This window comes from Bubalus kerabau, chromosome 13 (assembly GCF_029407905.1).
Source record: "Bubalus kerabau isolate K-KA32 ecotype Philippines breed swamp buffalo chromosome 13, PCC_UOA_SB_1v2, whole genome shotgun sequence".
Classification (NCBI taxonomy): domain Eukaryota; kingdom Metazoa; phylum Chordata; class Mammalia; order Artiodactyla; family Bovidae; genus Bubalus; species Bubalus kerabau.
In genome coordinates, this window is record NC_073636.1 from 13,064,922 (window position 1) to 13,082,886 (window position 17,965).

At 43.2% G+C, this 17,965-nt stretch overlaps 1 protein-coding gene and 1 long non-coding RNA gene across 3 annotated transcripts in view; one reads left to right on the top strand and one right to left on the bottom strand.

Moving 5' to 3' along the window:
• Positions 1-17,965, bottom strand: part of ITIH5 (inter-alpha-trypsin inhibitor heavy chain 5) — a 91,236-nt gene that overhangs the window by 46,023 nt on the left and 27,248 nt on the right. The window contains exons 3-5 of the mRNA XM_055543502.1: positions 14,580-14,743; positions 13,278-13,379; positions 11,015-11,265 (exon numbers count right to left, since the gene is read on the bottom strand). Coding sequence (XP_055399477.1) covers positions 11,015-11,265; positions 13,278-13,379; positions 14,580-14,743 — 517 coding nt within the window. The remainder of the gene's footprint in view (positions 1-11,014; positions 11,266-13,277; positions 13,380-14,579; positions 14,744-17,965) is intronic.
• LOC129625340 (uncharacterized) lies at positions 4,941-7,262 on the top strand. Of its 2 annotated transcripts, XR_008701357.1 has the most exons (4): positions 4,941-5,008; positions 5,308-5,475; positions 6,629-6,847; positions 7,141-7,262. It is a non-coding gene; the product is annotated as an uncharacterized LOC129625340 (long non-coding RNA). The 2 variants fall into 2 exon arrangements; XR_008701356.1 differs by having other exon boundaries at positions 4,974-5,475.

The following is a 17,965-nucleotide window of genomic DNA, read 5'->3' on the forward strand; positions in this document are numbered from 1 at the left end:
TCCATGGGGTGGCAAAGAGTTGGACACGACTGAGTGACTGAACAACAACGCTGCCAGGACGTACCTACCATTTCATGTTCCAAGTCTTTCTTGTTGAAATGGTCTTTACAATTACCCTGAATTAATACCATTCATAGTTGAATGAAAGCACCAAGGATTAAAAAGTATAATTTCTCTCTTCATAATCAATTTGACTAGCCTCTTTGATATAAGCCATGAGAAAGGATAGTGTATTATTATTTTAGTTTCCTACTGACCTCTGATGTTTGCTAGTGCGTGATGAAAATTCATGAGATTCCTATAAATGGGCTTCTTTTATGTGCTCAAAGAGTGGGTTGATTCCCAACTGGGTTATTCACCAAGAAGCCCAGTTCCTGAGGTTGACCTCCACCCACTAAGTATCAGACAGTCAATGTGACCCAGAGAATTTTCCACTACCTATCAAAAAAAATATAAAGGCCCACTGGGAAAACTTCCAGAGAAGTATTTCTAGAACATAAAATCCTCTTTTTATTAGAGAGAGAAAAAAATCAATGAGGCTGCCCTAATGACTGACCAAGATCGAAAAGCAGAATAGAACTATTTAGCTTTTCTTCCGCGTGAACAGGGGTCCTGCTGCCTGCCGCAAAATCGGAAGCACAATGAGCTAATTTATTAGCAGGGCCCTCAGCAATCATGGGATGTGTCCTAAACATAATGAAGAGTGCAAGGGAACAGGTTGGGAGCAGACCAAGAGAATGAGAATCTGACCCACTTTTCTCATGAGAACCCACATATCCTGGCTTGCCCTTCTTCACACCCACTTGGTCAGGGCTAGCAGTGAACTTCGTGATTACTTTGAATTGGAGGAAGCTGTGTCTTCTCATGCCATCTCCCTGTTTTCAGCCAAGCAAGAGTGGTCTCCTGCAAGGTGACCTTCACGGGCACAGGACTGCCTCGAGGGCAGCCCCTGAAGATGCACCAACTGGTCTGTCTCCACCCACTCTGCCCTGCTTCTCAGGTCATCAGCATCCCCACAAGGCCTTCTTCTTGTCTGAAGTCCCATATTTTTTAACTGGAAAATATGTGTTTTTTAGAACCCATACAATATCAAGGGAAGTGGGCTCCAGAGTTTGATAGACTCAAAAGACTGACTTAACATCTCTGAGCCTTAGTTCCATGTCTTTCAAATCCACATCATAGAATCATGGTCAGAATCAAATGACATCACATCTAAAAGGAACTAAGGATGGTGCTGTTGCTAAGTCGTGTCAGACTCTTTGCGACCCCCTGGACTGTAGCCTGCCAGGGGGTTTCTGTCCATAGGGTTTCCCAGGCAAGAATACTGGAGCCAGTTGCCATTCCCTTCTCCAGGGGATCTTCCTGACTCACGGATTGAATCCGTGGCTCCTGCATTGCAGGTGAATTCTTTACTGTCTGAGCCACCAAGGAAGTCCCACCAGACACACAATAAATGCTTAATACATACTAGCCCCCAGCCTCTTTCCCTCAAGAAGCACTTTGTTATTCTGTCTAGGATGAAAGGCAACTCATGAGAAAAAAAAGACATTTTGGTAACATATAGTTTACATTTTCCAATAGCGGGTTTCTCTATACCACTGAAAACTTAGTAAAAAAATATTCATTATTGGGAGGAAAAAAAGGCACATCATGTAGAACATTCATAACAGGGAATTCAACAATGTCTGGCTCCGTTGGTAAAGAATCTGCCTGCAATGCAGGAGACCCTGGGTTTGACCCCTGGGTTGGAAAGATCCCCTGGAGAAGGGAAAGGCCGCCCACCCCAGTATTCTGGCCTGGAAAATTCCATGGACACATACACGACTGAGCGACTTTCACTTTCACTTCACATACAGGGAATAACCTTTATAAAGGTTGTGGAGGTAGTGGTTTCTCAAGAGTTCCCTGAAATTATATACAGAATTTGGCATGAAACGGTACTTGTATACTTTTTTCGGGACAGATGTCTGTAGCTTTCACCAGATTCTCCAAGGAGCCCTCTTAAGGTTAAGAACCACACATACAAGTGGTATGAAGTATTCCTATTCTTGGGACTTCCCTGGCGGTCCAGTGACGAAGACTCCCAACACATGGGGCCTGGGGTTCGAGTCCTGGTCGGAAAACTGGATCCCACACGCCACAGCGAAGAGTCTGAGAGCTGCAGCTAAAGATTCCATGCGACACAACTAAGACCCAGCACTGCCACATAAACAAATAATCTTTAAAAACTCCTATTTTCCCCACCGATTCTATCTTGTAATGATAAGACATTGTTTATTTTGCATAAAGGGTGAAAAGAACAGGATGTTATTTACAGACAAACATTCCCCTCCTAGACAACCACATGGGGGGAAAGGAAAGCCAGTTGCTATGTACAGTATCTAAAGGTGAAACAATTTAAGAGCAAAGAACCACAGTCAAGGTCATCAGTTGAACACTACTCCCCTTTCGATCAACTGATGGGGGATTTCCTGGCCTCTGTTTCCTGTGGGCCTTGGGTTTGCCCACTGTCAGGGAAAAGCAGCCAACACCCGGGGATTTTACACAAGCATTTCCAAACATCTCATTTCCCCTTGGAAAAGAGGTCAAATTGCCTGTGTTTGTTTATGTCACCTGCTCACCTGGGCTCCAGTGGGGAGATTTCTTCAACAGAGGGAATGAATAATTGGGCAACCACCCTCCTGTCATCGACAAAAAGACAAATTCAGGCCAATCGGCAGAGTGTTAACGGAAAAAGTGATGGGGATATAATTACGCCATGGTGACTAAGGTTAATAATACAGTCATACTCTTGCCTGGAAAATCCCATGGACGGAGGAGCCTGGTAGGCTGCAGTCCATGGGGTCGCTAAGAATCGGGCACGACTGAGCGACTTCACTTTGACTTTTCACTTTCATGCATTGGAGAAGGAAACGGCAACCCACTCCAGTGTTCTTGCCTGGAGAATCCCAGGGACGGGGGAGCCTGATGGGCTGCTGTCGTGGGGTCGCACAGAGTCGGACATGACTGAAGTGACTTAGCAGCAGCAGCAGCAGCAGCAGCAGCAGTGCATATTTAGGAGTTGCTAAGGGAGCCAATCTTAAAAGTTCTCATCTCACACATACACACAAATTCTGTAACTGTGAGGGATGTCACCTAGGTTTACTGTGATCATCATTTTGCATCATACACAAATATCAAATCAGACACAGAAAACAAACTTATGGTTACCAAAGAGGAAAGGGGAGAGGGATAAATCAGGCGTTTGAGATTAACATATATACTATAAAATGGGGTGTCTCCGACAGCTCAATAGTAAAGAATTTGCTTGCAATGCAGGAGATGTGAGTTTGATCCCTGGTTCAGGAAGCTTCCCCTGGAGGAGGAAATAGCAACCCACTCCAGTATTCTTGCCTGGGAAATCCCACAGACAGAGGAGCCTGGCGGGCTACAGTCCACAGGGTTGCAAAAGAGTTGAATGCGACTTAATGACTAAATAGCAACAATATATATAAAATAAATAATCAAAAAGGATCTCTGCTTAATATTCGGTAATAAACTATCTGGAAAAGAATCTGGAAAAGAAGGTTGCGTGCATGCTAAGTCACTTCAGTTATGTCCGATTCTTTGTGACCCCATGGACCACAGCCTGCCAGGCTCCTCTGTCCACGGCAAGGATACTGGAGTGGGTTGCCATGTCCTCCTCCAGGGGATCTTCCCAACTCGGGGATCAAACCCATATCTCCTATGCTTCCTGCATGACAGGTGGATTCTTCACCACTGAGCCTCTGGGGAAGTCCCTGAAAAAGAACAGATATGTGTAGACGTAAACTGAATCACTTTGTCGTACACCTGAAACTAACACAGCGTTGCAAATCAAATGCATGTCAATTAAAGAAAAACACTTTTGTTAATTTTTTAAAACTGTCCACTCTAAATTCTTCAAGGGCCGTGACAAGGGCGGTGGACATCGTAGCACAGAGCAGGAACACGGTGAGGACTCGCTGTGAGCTCTTGGAACGTTTAACGTGGACATGGCTCAACACATCGGCACACACTCGGGCAGGTGAACGGAGGGGCCCTTCAAGAGGATCATCTTGAAAGTGTTTTGATGGGTGTGGCAGTGCTCTAGTCGAAACATGGCACATGCTTCCACCCCTGGTTTCAGTCACACCTGTGGCAGACAGTGCCATTTGCCCGGACAACATCCCACCTCGTATAGCAAACTAACACAGCAGGGAAAAGGAAGAAGCAGAGTGAGGCATCCTGAAGAAGAGGACGATGCTCACCAGTATTAAGTGAAAGAGAGACGGTCACCCTCCCGGGTGGCTCCGAGCCATCCTGTTCACAGCTGACCCCCACCCAGCTACAGCCAACGACCAGACGAGATAGCGTGGGTCCACCTATTAGCATTAAAAACAAAACAAAACAGACCTGACTGTGGAGCCAAATGATTCATACATCAGTGATTTCTGCACCGAACAATGTTGGAAACCCTCACGTAACAGCCAGATTGCTTCCTGGCAAAGGTACAGAGGCCAAGTGGGGCCATACCCTTCCAGCTGCAGCCTGGAGACTGGATCCCGGGGAGGGACACACGCAGCGGGGAACCAGAGCTGGGAGTGAACCGTTAGTCACAATGCAGCCTTTAATAGCGCAGGGTAGCCAGATTTAGCAAAGAAAAAGGATGCCCTGTCACATCTGAATTTCAGATACACCACCAGTGACTTTCTAGGATAAGCATGTCTCAGATACTGCATGGGACCCGTTGTTTACCTGGAGTTTCAAATTTAAACCCAGCATCCCCTCTTTTATCTGACAATTCTGGAAAAGGGAGGGATCTATATTCTTGTAACAAGTCTTCTGGAACCAAACTCTGCCTCCGAATCCCTCCTTCACAACAGAATAAGAGCCACACCCAAGATCTGGAGAACTTAACCAACTTAAACCAGGCAGGGAGTGACAGAGGATGAGGTGGTTGGATGGCATCACTGACCCAAGGAACATGAGTCTGAGCAATCTCCAAGAGGTAGTGAAGGACAGAGAAGCTTGGCATGCTGTATACAGTCAGTCCATGGGGTTGCAAGGAGTCGGACATAACTTAGCAACTGAGCAACAACAAACCAGGAAGGTGCTGAAACCCCAATGGCATCTTCATTGCTGACAGTTATTTATTCTTAAATTCTTTTAACAAATACTTGCTGACCACCCATTCTATGGCAGGCACCATGCTAGTTGCCTCCATTACAATCCCGAGAGCCATCAAATGGCAGGGTCAGGAGGTTACCAGACCAAGCAAAGGAAAAGAAAAATATGATCTTTAAACAGATTCAACCAACTCCTCACTGGTGTCTACGGATACACAAGACACTGCAGATACACACAAGTCTAGCCTGCAGTCAAAGGTGACTTGAGCTTGCAGGACTCAAGACTGGTCATTAAATTCATCCTCAAAGACCCCGGCAGAGTTGACAATCTCATCTTCCAACATCAAAGGTAATGAAACTGTATTTTGAGTGCTTCTCTTCTTTCTAATGAAGCTTTCTTGGTTCTTAGGATTATTTTATGGGAAGCTGACCTAGAAGTGATACAATTAGAAAGCACGCTGTAGGCTGAGTTCCTGGGCAGTTAAAGGGTAATGAGCACACATTCCTTGCAGAGCACTTGGTGGGGGCGGGGGCGGCAGTGCGGGTATGGGTTCTAAAAACCTTTTTTTTCCAGAAAAGATACAAGTTAACTTACATACAAACCAGAAATACACCCACAGACATGGAAAACAAATTTAGGGTTACCAAACGGGGGAAGGTGGGGTAAGGGAAGAAATAAATTAGAGTTTGGGATTAACATATACTACTATATATGGGCTTCCCTGGTGGCTCAGACAGTAAAAAATTTGCCAGCAATACAGGAGACCCCAGTTTGATCCCTGGGCCAGGGAGATCTCCTGGAGAAGGGAATGGCAACCCATTCCAGTGTTATCTCCTGGAGAATTCAATGGACAGAGGAGCCTGGCTGGCTAAAGTCTGGGGTCACAAAGAGTCAGACACGAGTAAGCGGCTAAGCACAGACAGTACATAAGGGGAAAGGATCTGAAGAAAAAGATACACGTGTACGTATAACTGAATCGCTTTGTTGTACACCTGGAAGTGACACGACACTGTAAATTAACTGTACTTCAACTTTTAAAATGGTTAAAGATAAATGAATAAAATAATTCATCTAAAAAAAGCTGCTTCTATGGGTCAGGATCCTAATAGAGTTCATGTCCATACATTCTGCTGGGAGGTCCAAAATAAGGCTCCTAACATTTACCAACTGTCAAAACCACCTGGGGTGCTTTGAAAAATGCAGCTGTCTGAAAAGAGAGACAGAAAGTGGATTAGTGTTTGCCTGGGGCTGAGGCTGGAACAGGGAGTGACTGCAAAGACGCACAAACAGCTTTTCGGGGTGATAGGAATGTTCTAAACTTGGATTGGGCTGATGGTTGCGCAACTTTGCAAGTGTACAAAAATCACTGAGTTAGAAGACTTAAAATGAGTAAATTTTATGCTATGCAAACTTAGCCTCAATAAAACTGCTTTTTTAAAAAAAAGCAAAGCACAGGACTTCCCTGGTGGTCCAGTGGTTAAGAATTTGCCTGCCAATGCAGGGAACAAAGGTTCAATCCCTGGTTTGGGAAGATCCCACATGCCCCGGAACGACTAAGCCGGTGAGCCGCAGCTACTGAAGACCGCATGCCTAAAGCCCGTGCTCCACAACAAGAGAAGCACAGCAACGAGAAACCCGGACACCCCCACTAGGGAGCAGACCCCATCCACCGCAACTAGAGAAAGCCAGACGCAGCAATGAAGATCTAGCAAAGCCAAAAGTAAATAAATAAAAATTTTAAAAGGAAATAAGCAAAGAATATAAAGGATAAACTATGCAAGTCACAGAGCCATATCTGTTTAGTGGTGGGAAAAATTTTGAGCATTATTCTTGAGCATTACAAATAAATAAATTAAAAGCACTCATTAAATTTTCAGTTTCTCATAGAATAGACTCAGAATATCACACCTCAAAATACAGTTATCGAGGCCTTAACCTGGGTAAATTCTAATTCAAGTGTTTGAATGAGGACTCAGTCATCTGTTTTTTTGTTTTTTTTTTTAACCTCTCCAGGTGACTCTAGGGTATAGCCAGGTTTGAGCATCACTGATACAAAGCCAAAGGAGATGAAAAAGGCAAGGTACCTTATTTCTAATATTGTTTATCTCATTTTATTTTACTCTGAGCCATCAGGGATCTGATCATAAAAGAAAATTTTACGGCCCCAACCAGTTTTTTGTTTTGCTTTGTTTTTTTTTTTTTTTTTTTTGAATCATGGAAAGGGCAATAGGTGCCACAGGACCACAAGAAGTTTGAGATTTTAACCTAGAGAGTGAAGTAACCAGCTTTAAACCAATCACATAGATGGAATATTTATCCAGGTTATAACTTAAGATCGTCAGACATCCAGGGATGCTCCAGAAAAGAATGAATTTCAAATACTCTTGTTCCATTGAGCCCCCAAATCATCAAGTTACTGAGGGAGAAGGAAGCAGGGTGAAGGAAGAGAGAGGGAGTGTGGTCTTGCACTGAACACCAATTTGTAACCTGTTAGAGTTTGAACCACACACACAAGTTAACTGTTTTAATAATCCAGAAAGTAGAATGCTTTGACTTGCAAATTACGTCTCACAGCATTGGCTTTCACATTGAGACAAAGTTCATTCATTTATGGTTCAATAGCCATGGGCCGAACACATCAGACAAGGAAACTGAGGCAAAAGTAGGTTCCACAGCTTTTAGGCTTTCTCTTCTTTTTATGGACCTAGGGGGAGACATGGAATCTGAACTCACACCCTAAGTATTTTACAAAAGCTCCCAGGGAGGGCTGTCCTAGAAGTCTGGTGTGCACAAGCCGAGTCTAGTAGCTAGCACACAGTCATTCTTATCTAGAACTGCTTCCCTAACGATATCAGAGGGTCCAGTGGCTAGAGATTTGCTCAGAGAACATCCAGAAGTCTGACCTCAGCGGCCCGCACTGGCTCCAGTCCACATTCACACGCTCGCAGCCCACGTCCTGGTCTCAGTTCTATTCTAGCTGCATCTCTGCCCGGGTGCTTTTGGAACACATGCAACAACATCCAGGCACAATCACAGTATCCTGTGCCTCTGGCTCCTTCCTGCAGCGGCTGTTTTGCAGGAACAGCAGCAGCTGAGCTCTGGACCGGACTGAAGAGCAAAAAGGGCCCCAGTCCACCGCACCTGGTCCAGGGAACGGCCCGTGAGATCTCTCGCTCTGCAAGGCCAGATATCTGGTCTGGTGCAAAGAGCCAGGAAAACAATTTTCTTAAAAATAAACAAATTCCCAGGAGATCAATGGTCTGGAAACATTCCTCAGAGATTCCCACAGGCCCTGCTGATAAGCAGTGAGCAACTTAACAAACAACCATCAGGATTCAGACCTACCCCTTGCAGGATGACCCACACACCACCACACAGACACATCTTGGAAGAGTCATGGTGGTTCTGAACCCAGCAGGGCACACAGGCACTTCATTTCTAGAGCAGGATAACCATCCTTCCCATGTGGGATAATTTCCTGATAAATTATGATTAGGAAAAAATGAAATTTTAAAACATTCTTTGTTATTAGTTTAGGTGTGTATTTTTTTCATTTCTTTTTTCGCTTTTCTTCTCTACTTTGCAGACACCTAATCAGCTATCTACTCTTTAAAAGGCATAGTGTTTGATACCGTACGGAGGGACTTTCCTGGTGGTCCAGTGGCTAAGACTCCATGCTCCCAATATAGGGGGTCTCGGTTCCATCCCTGGTCAGGGAACTAAGATCCCACATGCCACAATTAAGACTGGATGAAGCTAAATAAATAAATGATAAATATTTTTTAAAAAACTATTACAAGACGACAAAGGTTAATCTGACAAAGTCTTGTTTCAAAATCATTTATGATCTAATAGGAGAGATAAGATTTGGAGAGGAAAAACTAAATAGAAGGTAATTGTAATAATGATGATGATTAAGATTTTACTTGGCACAAAAGCTTCTCAATGACCCTGAGAGACGGTTATAATCCCTATTTACAGATGTGTAAGCTGATCTCACAAGGCCCAAGTCATTTTTTTCAAGGATATTAACTCTTAACTGATCACAAATCCATTAACCCTACCTATGGTGACCTCAATGATCTAAGAATGATGTCTTTTATCTCATATCATTTCTGAATGTCAGGTCTCTTGACAATATCTTTAACTTTTGATGAGATCAGGACAGACTGCAAACTCAATGCTTGGAGTTAACTTCTAACAAAGACCTGCATCCACGCTCCAGTCTTTGAGAGCAAACTACCTCTCTTATCCAGAGTCGTTCACTGAACTGTGTGCTGGGGGCGGCCAGGTTCCATTCCATTTACTCTTCCCACTAACAGCTCCAGGTCTTCACTATTTTCCCCTCAAGTAAGATTAACGACATTCTCTTATTCCTCGTGTCAAGGCATTTCTCTCGTCTCCTTGCAAACTCATCCCTAAATATTCTCGTACGAGAAGGCTTCTTGGGCGACTCTGCACCCTCCTGCAGTCACAGGGGTTGAATTCAGGTTCTGCATTTTCTGCGATCTCTTATCACTCAGCCTTTCCCTGACCTCAGTATCACAGGTACCCAAAGTCTTGTCATTTTAACCCTGGTGCAATTTGGGGGTCACATCTGTTTCATTATCCAACTTGATGTTAGATATATTCAGGATATATAAAAATCCTTACAGATATATTTAGGATAAGGCTGAATGCAAGTGAATATTAAATATAAACTATTAGTTGACGTTAATATAGCAATTAGATTGAATTTTTCATGATCATCTCAGCAAAGAGTGCTACTTAAAAAATTAAAATATAAGGGGACTTCCTTGGTGGTCCAGTGGTTAAGAACCCGCCTGCCAACCCAGAGGACATGGGTTCAACGCCTGGACCCGGAATGAAGATTCTACATTCTCTGGGGCAACTAAACCCTCAAGGAGCAACTACTGAAGTCTGCTCGCCCTAGAGTTTACCATCTACAAGAGAAATCCAAGTATCACAACTAGATAAAGCCCACACGAAGCAATGAAGACCTAGCACAGTCCAAAATTAATTAATTAGTTAACTTTAAAAAAATTAAAATCTGAGAAAAACTCAAATTAAGTGATCCTGCTGATGAACACAAATATCTGTGTCTAAATCAAATTTCCAGTACATATCTTTCTCTAATTTTAGAAAGAATATAGCACATTATTTAGATATTTCTGTTAATGTTAAATGTTTGTTTTGATAACACAGTATTTAAAAATAAGGTAAAATAAAACAGTATTAGAAAATGACCCCATCATCCCTCACCCATAAATGATTATTTTATATGACTTCCTAGTCTTTGGTCAGCTTCACAGTTACAATATTTAACATTAAAGTGTACATACAAATGTGTCTCTTTTTTCTTTATCATATGACGAATTGTTTTTACAACCCCAATTTACTAATCACATCCATGTACTTGAATATTTAGGATGAAGGAATGCTTTTGCTACTACAAACATTATCAAACACATTCGTATATATAATCATCCCAACATTTTAGATGTCTCACCAAGGGTAGAGTCCCAGAAGTGACACAACAGTGAGAGATGATTAGAACATTGTAAAACCTCCTGATAGAGCATGGCTTTAAAAAAAGGCATTATTGGAACTTTACTGGTAGTCCAATGGTAAAGTATCTGCCTGGTCAGGGAACTAAGATCCCACATGCCTCGGGACAACTAGAGAGTCTATGCCACAGCAAAAGATCCCCTGAACTGTAATCCAGACCTGATGCAGCCAAATAAATAAATCTTCTTTAAAAATGCACAGGGCACTGTCTTTGCTTGGCTGTTGCTTTCAGATCCTTGCTTCACCCTGGGCCTGGATGGCAGGGGCGCCATCGGCTTTAACACCGGGACCCCTGAACACACCTGCCGGCACCTCTCACCTGGCCCCCGGCCGCTGCCCCTCTGCCGGCTGTTCTGCAGCCCCAGCACCTCCAGCTCTGCGATGCCCGGCCTCTCCAGCACGGTCACCTCCACCGTCAGCCGCCCCACCAGCTGCTGGGGTCGCACGCTGACCACGTGCTCGTACTTCCCCAGCCGTCTCTGTAGGAGCTCCTCGTAACTCAGGAGGAAGGCAGCCTTGTCCTTGCTGGGAAGCACCACAGAAGCTCTGAATGTCTCCGTCCCCTTCTCCCTGGAAGGAAGAGAAAAGGCGACAGGGGATCGGAGAAAGCCAGGAGCCCTCGGGTCCAAGACGGTCCCAGCAAAGCGGTCTCAGTGAGAACCCTCAGCATTCCCTACCAACAAGCCACCAGCCACTGCAGCCGTCCCCACGATGCACCCTGAAGGGCTTAAGGATGGAGGGAAATAGGAGCCTGACCTATAGTTAGTTATAGGTTATAGTTATAGGTCGCTAAGGTGCATACTTACTAAGGACTTGTTTCAATGAGCCCAGACTCCTGCACCTTCCCATACACAGAAAAGCACTAAAACCATTCACCTGGATTTTTTTCTGATTAGCAGGCATGTTCTGATGTTCGACTACATTTATTTTTTCAGGAGAACCTCCTCCATATCCTAGTCTTCCCTTACCTCTCTGGGACAGTCCCTCAGAGCTACCTGAGATATGGTCTCCAGGGCTATGGTCCTCAAAAATGCCTCCAAGAAAACATAATCCTTGACTTCCAGGTTGCACGTAACTTTTTCAGTCAACATTAGAAAGAAAAACTAGAATTTAGCTTTGGGAGGAGAAGCAAACGCCTGCACTAGAGGAATGTTATACAGGGTTCGAGGAATCCTGAAGAGCAGAGAGTTCAAAGACCATGGAACCCTTCTACTTCTTTCTCCCTGACGCAGACCTGAGGGGGCAAAGGGGAAGATGACTGACACAGGTGACGTCAAGGAAAAACACACAGGGCCTTCCCTGGTGGTCCAGTGGTTAATACTCCACACTGCCAACGCAGGGCTGCCGGTTTGATCCCTGGTCCGGGAACTGAGATCCCACATACCACACGAGGCGTGGCCAAAATAAATTAATGAATAAAGTAACATTTTTTAAAAAAGGAAAGCAGATACATGCTGTGATCCAACTAAACAGAACTGTGGCATGCTTCTGAACAATTTGTGAAGTGTAAAAAAAATTAATAATAATCCTCATAAAGCCCACACCATTTTCTCTAGATCCTGTGATCAGAATTTAAATGTTGATAATTCTGACAATGCAAAAGTAAATGATTAAGTAGGAAAAGAAAAGGTCGGGTGACATTCAGGAGAGAGAATACTACCATTGAAGATAACAGGGCTCATCTAGGATGGTATAACTCTGCTTATGCTGAAGAATAAAAAGAAATAATACAAAAATTTGGAATGCAGAGAGGAAGTGGGAGTATTATAAATCTGCTGAATCCTCTTTCTTCACAGCAGAGAATCAACAATCAACATCTGATTTTTATCAAGAAATTTTTTTAAAAAGAAGATAGTCAAAGTTATGGTTTTTCCAATAGTCATGTACAGATGTGAGAGTTGGACCATAAAGACGGCTGAGTGCCCAAGAATTGATGCTTTCAAATTGTGGTGCTGGGGAAGAATTTTGAGAATCCCTCAGAGAGCAGGGAGATCAAAATAGACAATACTAAAGGAAATACTCATTGAAAAGACTTTTATGCTGAAGATAAAGCTCCAATACTTTGGTCACCTGATGAGAAGAGCTGACTCACTGGAAAAACCCTGATGCTGGCAAAGATTGAGGGCAAGAGGAGAAGGGGGCAGCAGAGGATGAGATGGTTGAATGGCACCACCAACTCAATGAACATGAGTCTGAGCAAACTCTGGGAGGTAGTGAAGGACAGGGAAGCTTGGTGTGCTGAACTTCATGAGGTCGCAAAGAGCTGGACATGACTTAAGTGACTGAACAAGAACAACAATCATAATATTTAGAATAAGGGAGGTAACTACCATACAACTACAGAAATATCAGAAGTGGATCTTTCTAGGACAGGAGAACTGGGAAATGGGGGTGAGTGGGTTTTTGATCATAAACCCTCAGCTACTATATTGTTAACCAGTTATATTATATATTATTAATATGGTAAAAATAAAAAGATAAATCCTTGAAACAGGGTGAAAACAAGATGAGAAGTCAAAGAGGTAGAAAACTTGACACTTGGCTGTAGTGGACTTTTAATTCTTGAATTCAATGGTACTTACCCATTATCTTCTATGGTTTTATTCCTCTTCTCTTTTACCTTATCACCATTTCTCTTTTCTCTCTCTGTAATTTCTCCCTGATACACCTTGTCTCCAATAAGCCTGAAACACAAGAGACAGCTGTGTTGACTTAAGAGAACGAACTTATGGATGTCGGGGGGAGGGATGGGAGGAGGAATAGTTGAGTTTGGAGGGGACATGTACATGCTGCTGTATTTAAACTGGAGAACCAACAAGGACCTAGTGTATAGAACAGCGGACTCTGCTCAATGTTATGTCACAGCCTGGAAGGGAGGAGAGTCTGGGGGAGAATGGATACTTGTATATGTATGGCTGAGTCCTCTCACTGTTCTCCTGAAACTATCACAGCATTGTTTATTGGCTATACCGCAATACAAAGTAAAATGTTTAATTGAAAAGAAAAAAAGAGAGACAGCTGTGCTGCCAGATTGCCAAGACAAACTCAAGCATGGAGCTCATAACCATGACAACCCTAGAAAATATTTTTGTTTACCTCTTGGGTAGGCACTGAGAATGCATTCCAGACTAGGGCACTACCCTTGCACCACTCATTTCGTTCTAGGGCAAATTTCAACAGGTCTACGTGTTAAAAGCCAACCCATGGTGTTTCTGATTCTCCAGGAGGGACACAGAAGACCTGCTCAAACAAACTTCCAAGAAGATGCACCAACTAGAATCCTGCCCAGACCTAAAATTAAACCCACACACCTATTTTGCATCTCTTTACCTCTTAGTTCAGGTGAAAAGAAGAAATATATGGTATTTAGTTATCAAAGGTTTATCATGCTGGCTGGTCCTTCAGATGTCAGCTTCAACACTGACTCCTCTGAGCCACCTCTCCAACTTCCCGACCAAAAAGAGCCCCCTCAATCCTACTTGTCGTCTCTATAGCACTCACTACTGTCTGAAGGCAATCTCATTATTCATCTGTTTGCTTATTTGTTCTCCCCAGAGGAATTTCTAGAGCAGAGCAACACTCATCTTTTTCAAAGAAGTAGACTGATCACCTTGAAGTGTGCCTGGCCCGGGGTGGGGAGCCATTTGTTGGAGGGAAAGAAAGAGGAAATGAAGGGGACGGAAGAAGAGATAATAAAAAAGAGGAAGGGGGAAATGGGGATGGAAAGAAGAAGGCAGAGGGGAGGGAATCAACCTTCTTTCCCATGGACAGTCCTTTGGGTTGAGAATTTATATATTCTCTGGGTCAAAGGCTGTGGTCCTCACAGCATCTCAGGCTCCCCCTGACCACTCTACAGAGAAATCTTCATTCCAGGGTTCACCTACACAGTGAAGTTAGTGATGAAAGCTGCAGCTGGAATCTGCATCTGAAACGTGACTTGCTGGTCCTCAGAGCCTCTGTTGAGCATCCTGCAGGCAGCTGTGGTGAAGGCGTAACGGGAGATGATGGTCGACTTCACTGAGAACTCCGTCATCAAGGGTTTGGTTTTCTGTTGGAATCAAAACACACAGTATGCTGTGCACTTGAAAGAATCACAACACTGTAAATCAACTATACTTCAGTTTTTAAAAAACACAGTATTTTCCACACACATAGCCCACAAAAGCATGAGTCAACCATTTGGGGGTAGGGGTGGTCTTTTTTTTCTGTAAGAGAAAATCATCTTCAATTTGGGAGTCCTTGAACTTGTGATTGATTTCTTTCTTTGTCTTGTCCTGAGTTCCTGTGATTTCCCCCTTCACTTGTAAGAAAACCACAGCTGAACAACAAGCACATGACAGAGAAACAACCTGCTTAGCCCAGCTTTAAGAAATGAACCCAGTAGGATGGATAAATTAGAGACTGGGATTAACATATACATGAAAATGAAAGTGAACGTTGCTCAGCCGTTTCCGACTCTTTGCGAACCCATGAACTATACAGTCCATGGAACTCTCCAGGCCAGCATTCTGAAGTGGGCAGCCTTTCCCTTCTCCAGGGATTGGATCCAGGTCTCCCGCATTGCAGGCAGATTCTTTACCAGCTGAGCCGCCAGGGAAACCCAACATATACACACTACTATGTATAAAATAGGGATTCCCAGGTGGCACTAATGGTAAGGAACCTGCTGGCCAATGCAGGAGACCTGGGTTTGATCCCGGGGTCGGGAAGATTTTCTTGGAGGAGGACATGCAACCCACTCCAGTATTTTTGCCTAGAGAATCCCATGGACAGAGGAGCCTGAAGGGCTACAGTCCATGGGGTCACAAAGAGTCAGACACGACTGAACACCTTAGCACACACACACATGTATAAAACAGATAATCAACAAGGACCTACTGCAGAGTACAGGGAACTCTACTCAATACTCTCTAATAATCTATATGGGAAAAGAATCTGAGAAAGAACGGATATATGCATGTATATACCTGAATCACTTTGCTGTACACCTGTAACTAACACAACATTGTAAATCTACTTCAAAAAAAAACTTTTTTAACTGTAAAAAAAAAAAAACAGACACATGCAAGTTTTCCAATTTAACAGAGTTAACTTTGCTTAAAGAATTTAATAAATTATTGGAATTTTATAAATATGTGAAGCACATAACACTTTTATAAATTTTTAGATCACATTTCTAGGATCACTGAATTGATCACAAGATCACAGCATGCCTAAAGAAATTCTCATACTTCCAAATTAATTTCAATATCCACTTACAGAAACTATACTGTGGGGTTTTTCCATTCAGATGACAATCCCACTATTATACAATGAGAATCAACACTGAGCTCAAGAAAGTATTTGGGGAATTAGAACCCCCCAAAAGGAAAGTGTATGCTAATTACATTTATCCCTAAAGCTTCTGATAAAGGCCAGTGGCTATAAAGTGCAAATTTAAAAGCTGGTTAAAATTATTCACTGTTCTCTGTGCATCCATAATATGCGTATATGCTTCTATCTCATTGTATTATAATTTCAGCAAAGTGTCTTCATCACAAGCATTGAGCCAAGCCAGAGTAGGGGCAGGGTTGAAGGCAGAGTTTTGGAGACTATGCATCCGGTGGCTGAACTTAAAGTAGAAAAAAAAAATCTAACTGCATTTGAAAGATTTACACCTAAAAAGAAAAGAAGTTCTCTCATTTGGTCTGAGAAGGAATTATTTCAAAACAATGGTTCTCAAGATGTGGTCCACAGATCAGCAACAACAGTATTACCCAGAAACTTTTGTTAAAAATGCAGAAACTTTAACACATATATGTGGAATCTATAAAAATGGTACTGATGACCTATCTGCAGGGCAGGAATGGAGACACAGACACAGAGAAGGGACTTGTGGACATAGTGGGTAAAGGGGAAGGTGGAACGAATTGAGAGATTAGCCTTGACCTATATACTGTACTGGGCTTCCCTGGTGGCTCAGCTGTAAAGAATCCACCTGTCAATGCAGGAGACCCAGGAGAAGCAAGTTTGATCCCTGGGTTGGGAAGATCCCTTGGAGGAGGAAATGGCAGTCGACTCCAGTATTCTTGCCTGGCGATTCCCCTTGGACAGAAGAGCCCGGTGGGCTATAGTCCATAGGGTCCCAAAGAGTCGGACACGACTGAAGCGACTTAGCCTGCACATATACACTACCATGCATGAAACAGACAGCTAGTGGGAAGCTGCTGAATAGCACAGGATGCTCGGCTTGGTGCTCTGTGATGAGTAGAGGGGTGGGCCGGGAGGGTCAGAGGGAGTCTCAAGAGGGAGGGGATATATGTATACATACAGCTGATTCATGTTCTTGTACAGCAGAAACTAACACTGTAAAGCAATTATCCTCTGATTAAAATATAAAAAATTTTAGAAGAAGAAATGTAGTTTCTCGGACTCCACCCCAAACTCAGAGCAAGAATCTCAGGGGCCAGGCCAGCAATCTATGTTTCAACATGCCCTCTAAGGGACTCTGATGTTTGAGAAACACTTTTTAAAAGTAATATTGCTAGATGACACTTCATGTATTTCTGTTATAGTTTTATAATATCTCTAAATTGAGAGGGCTTCCCAGGTGGCTCCATAGTAAAAAAACTGCCTGTCAAGAATGAGACATGGGTTTGACCACTGGGTCGGGAAGATCCCCTGGAGAAGGAAATGGCAACCCACTCCAGTAGTCTTGCCTGGGAAATCCCATGACGGAGGAGCCTGGTGGGCTATAGTCCATGGGGTTGCAAAGAGTCGGACACGACCTAGCAACTAAACAACAATATAAATTGAGAGGGCTTGAATAAATCACCAAAATTATGTCTTCTTTTGAGATCCAAGAATATAAAGCAAAGCCAAAAGTAAGGAATAAAGCTTTGGATTTTAAGAAATTATTCCTGAAATCAGGAATAACTGACAACAAAATATTCTTTATGTACATCTGGTCTCTTTAGGACAAAATCTGCTGCATGATGCCACAGTGTCTGGAGAGAATTTGATACAACAGTAAAAACTGCACACCCTCTTTGTCTCTTTAGATGTTTGAGTTTACAACCCTGCTTTAGTTGGGAGTTGCCCTTGAGCTGCATTTAGATATTGGGTTAATTATTCCAAACTCTACGCTCTGTCTCATCATGACACATTTTACTGGTTTTGTTTTGGGAACTAGACTTCTGCATATTAGAAACACCCCTAAAATGAAGAAGTTATAGTGTAAGCTGCAAAGACAAATATGAAGAAAAAAAGAAGAAACTCAAGTCCAATCCCA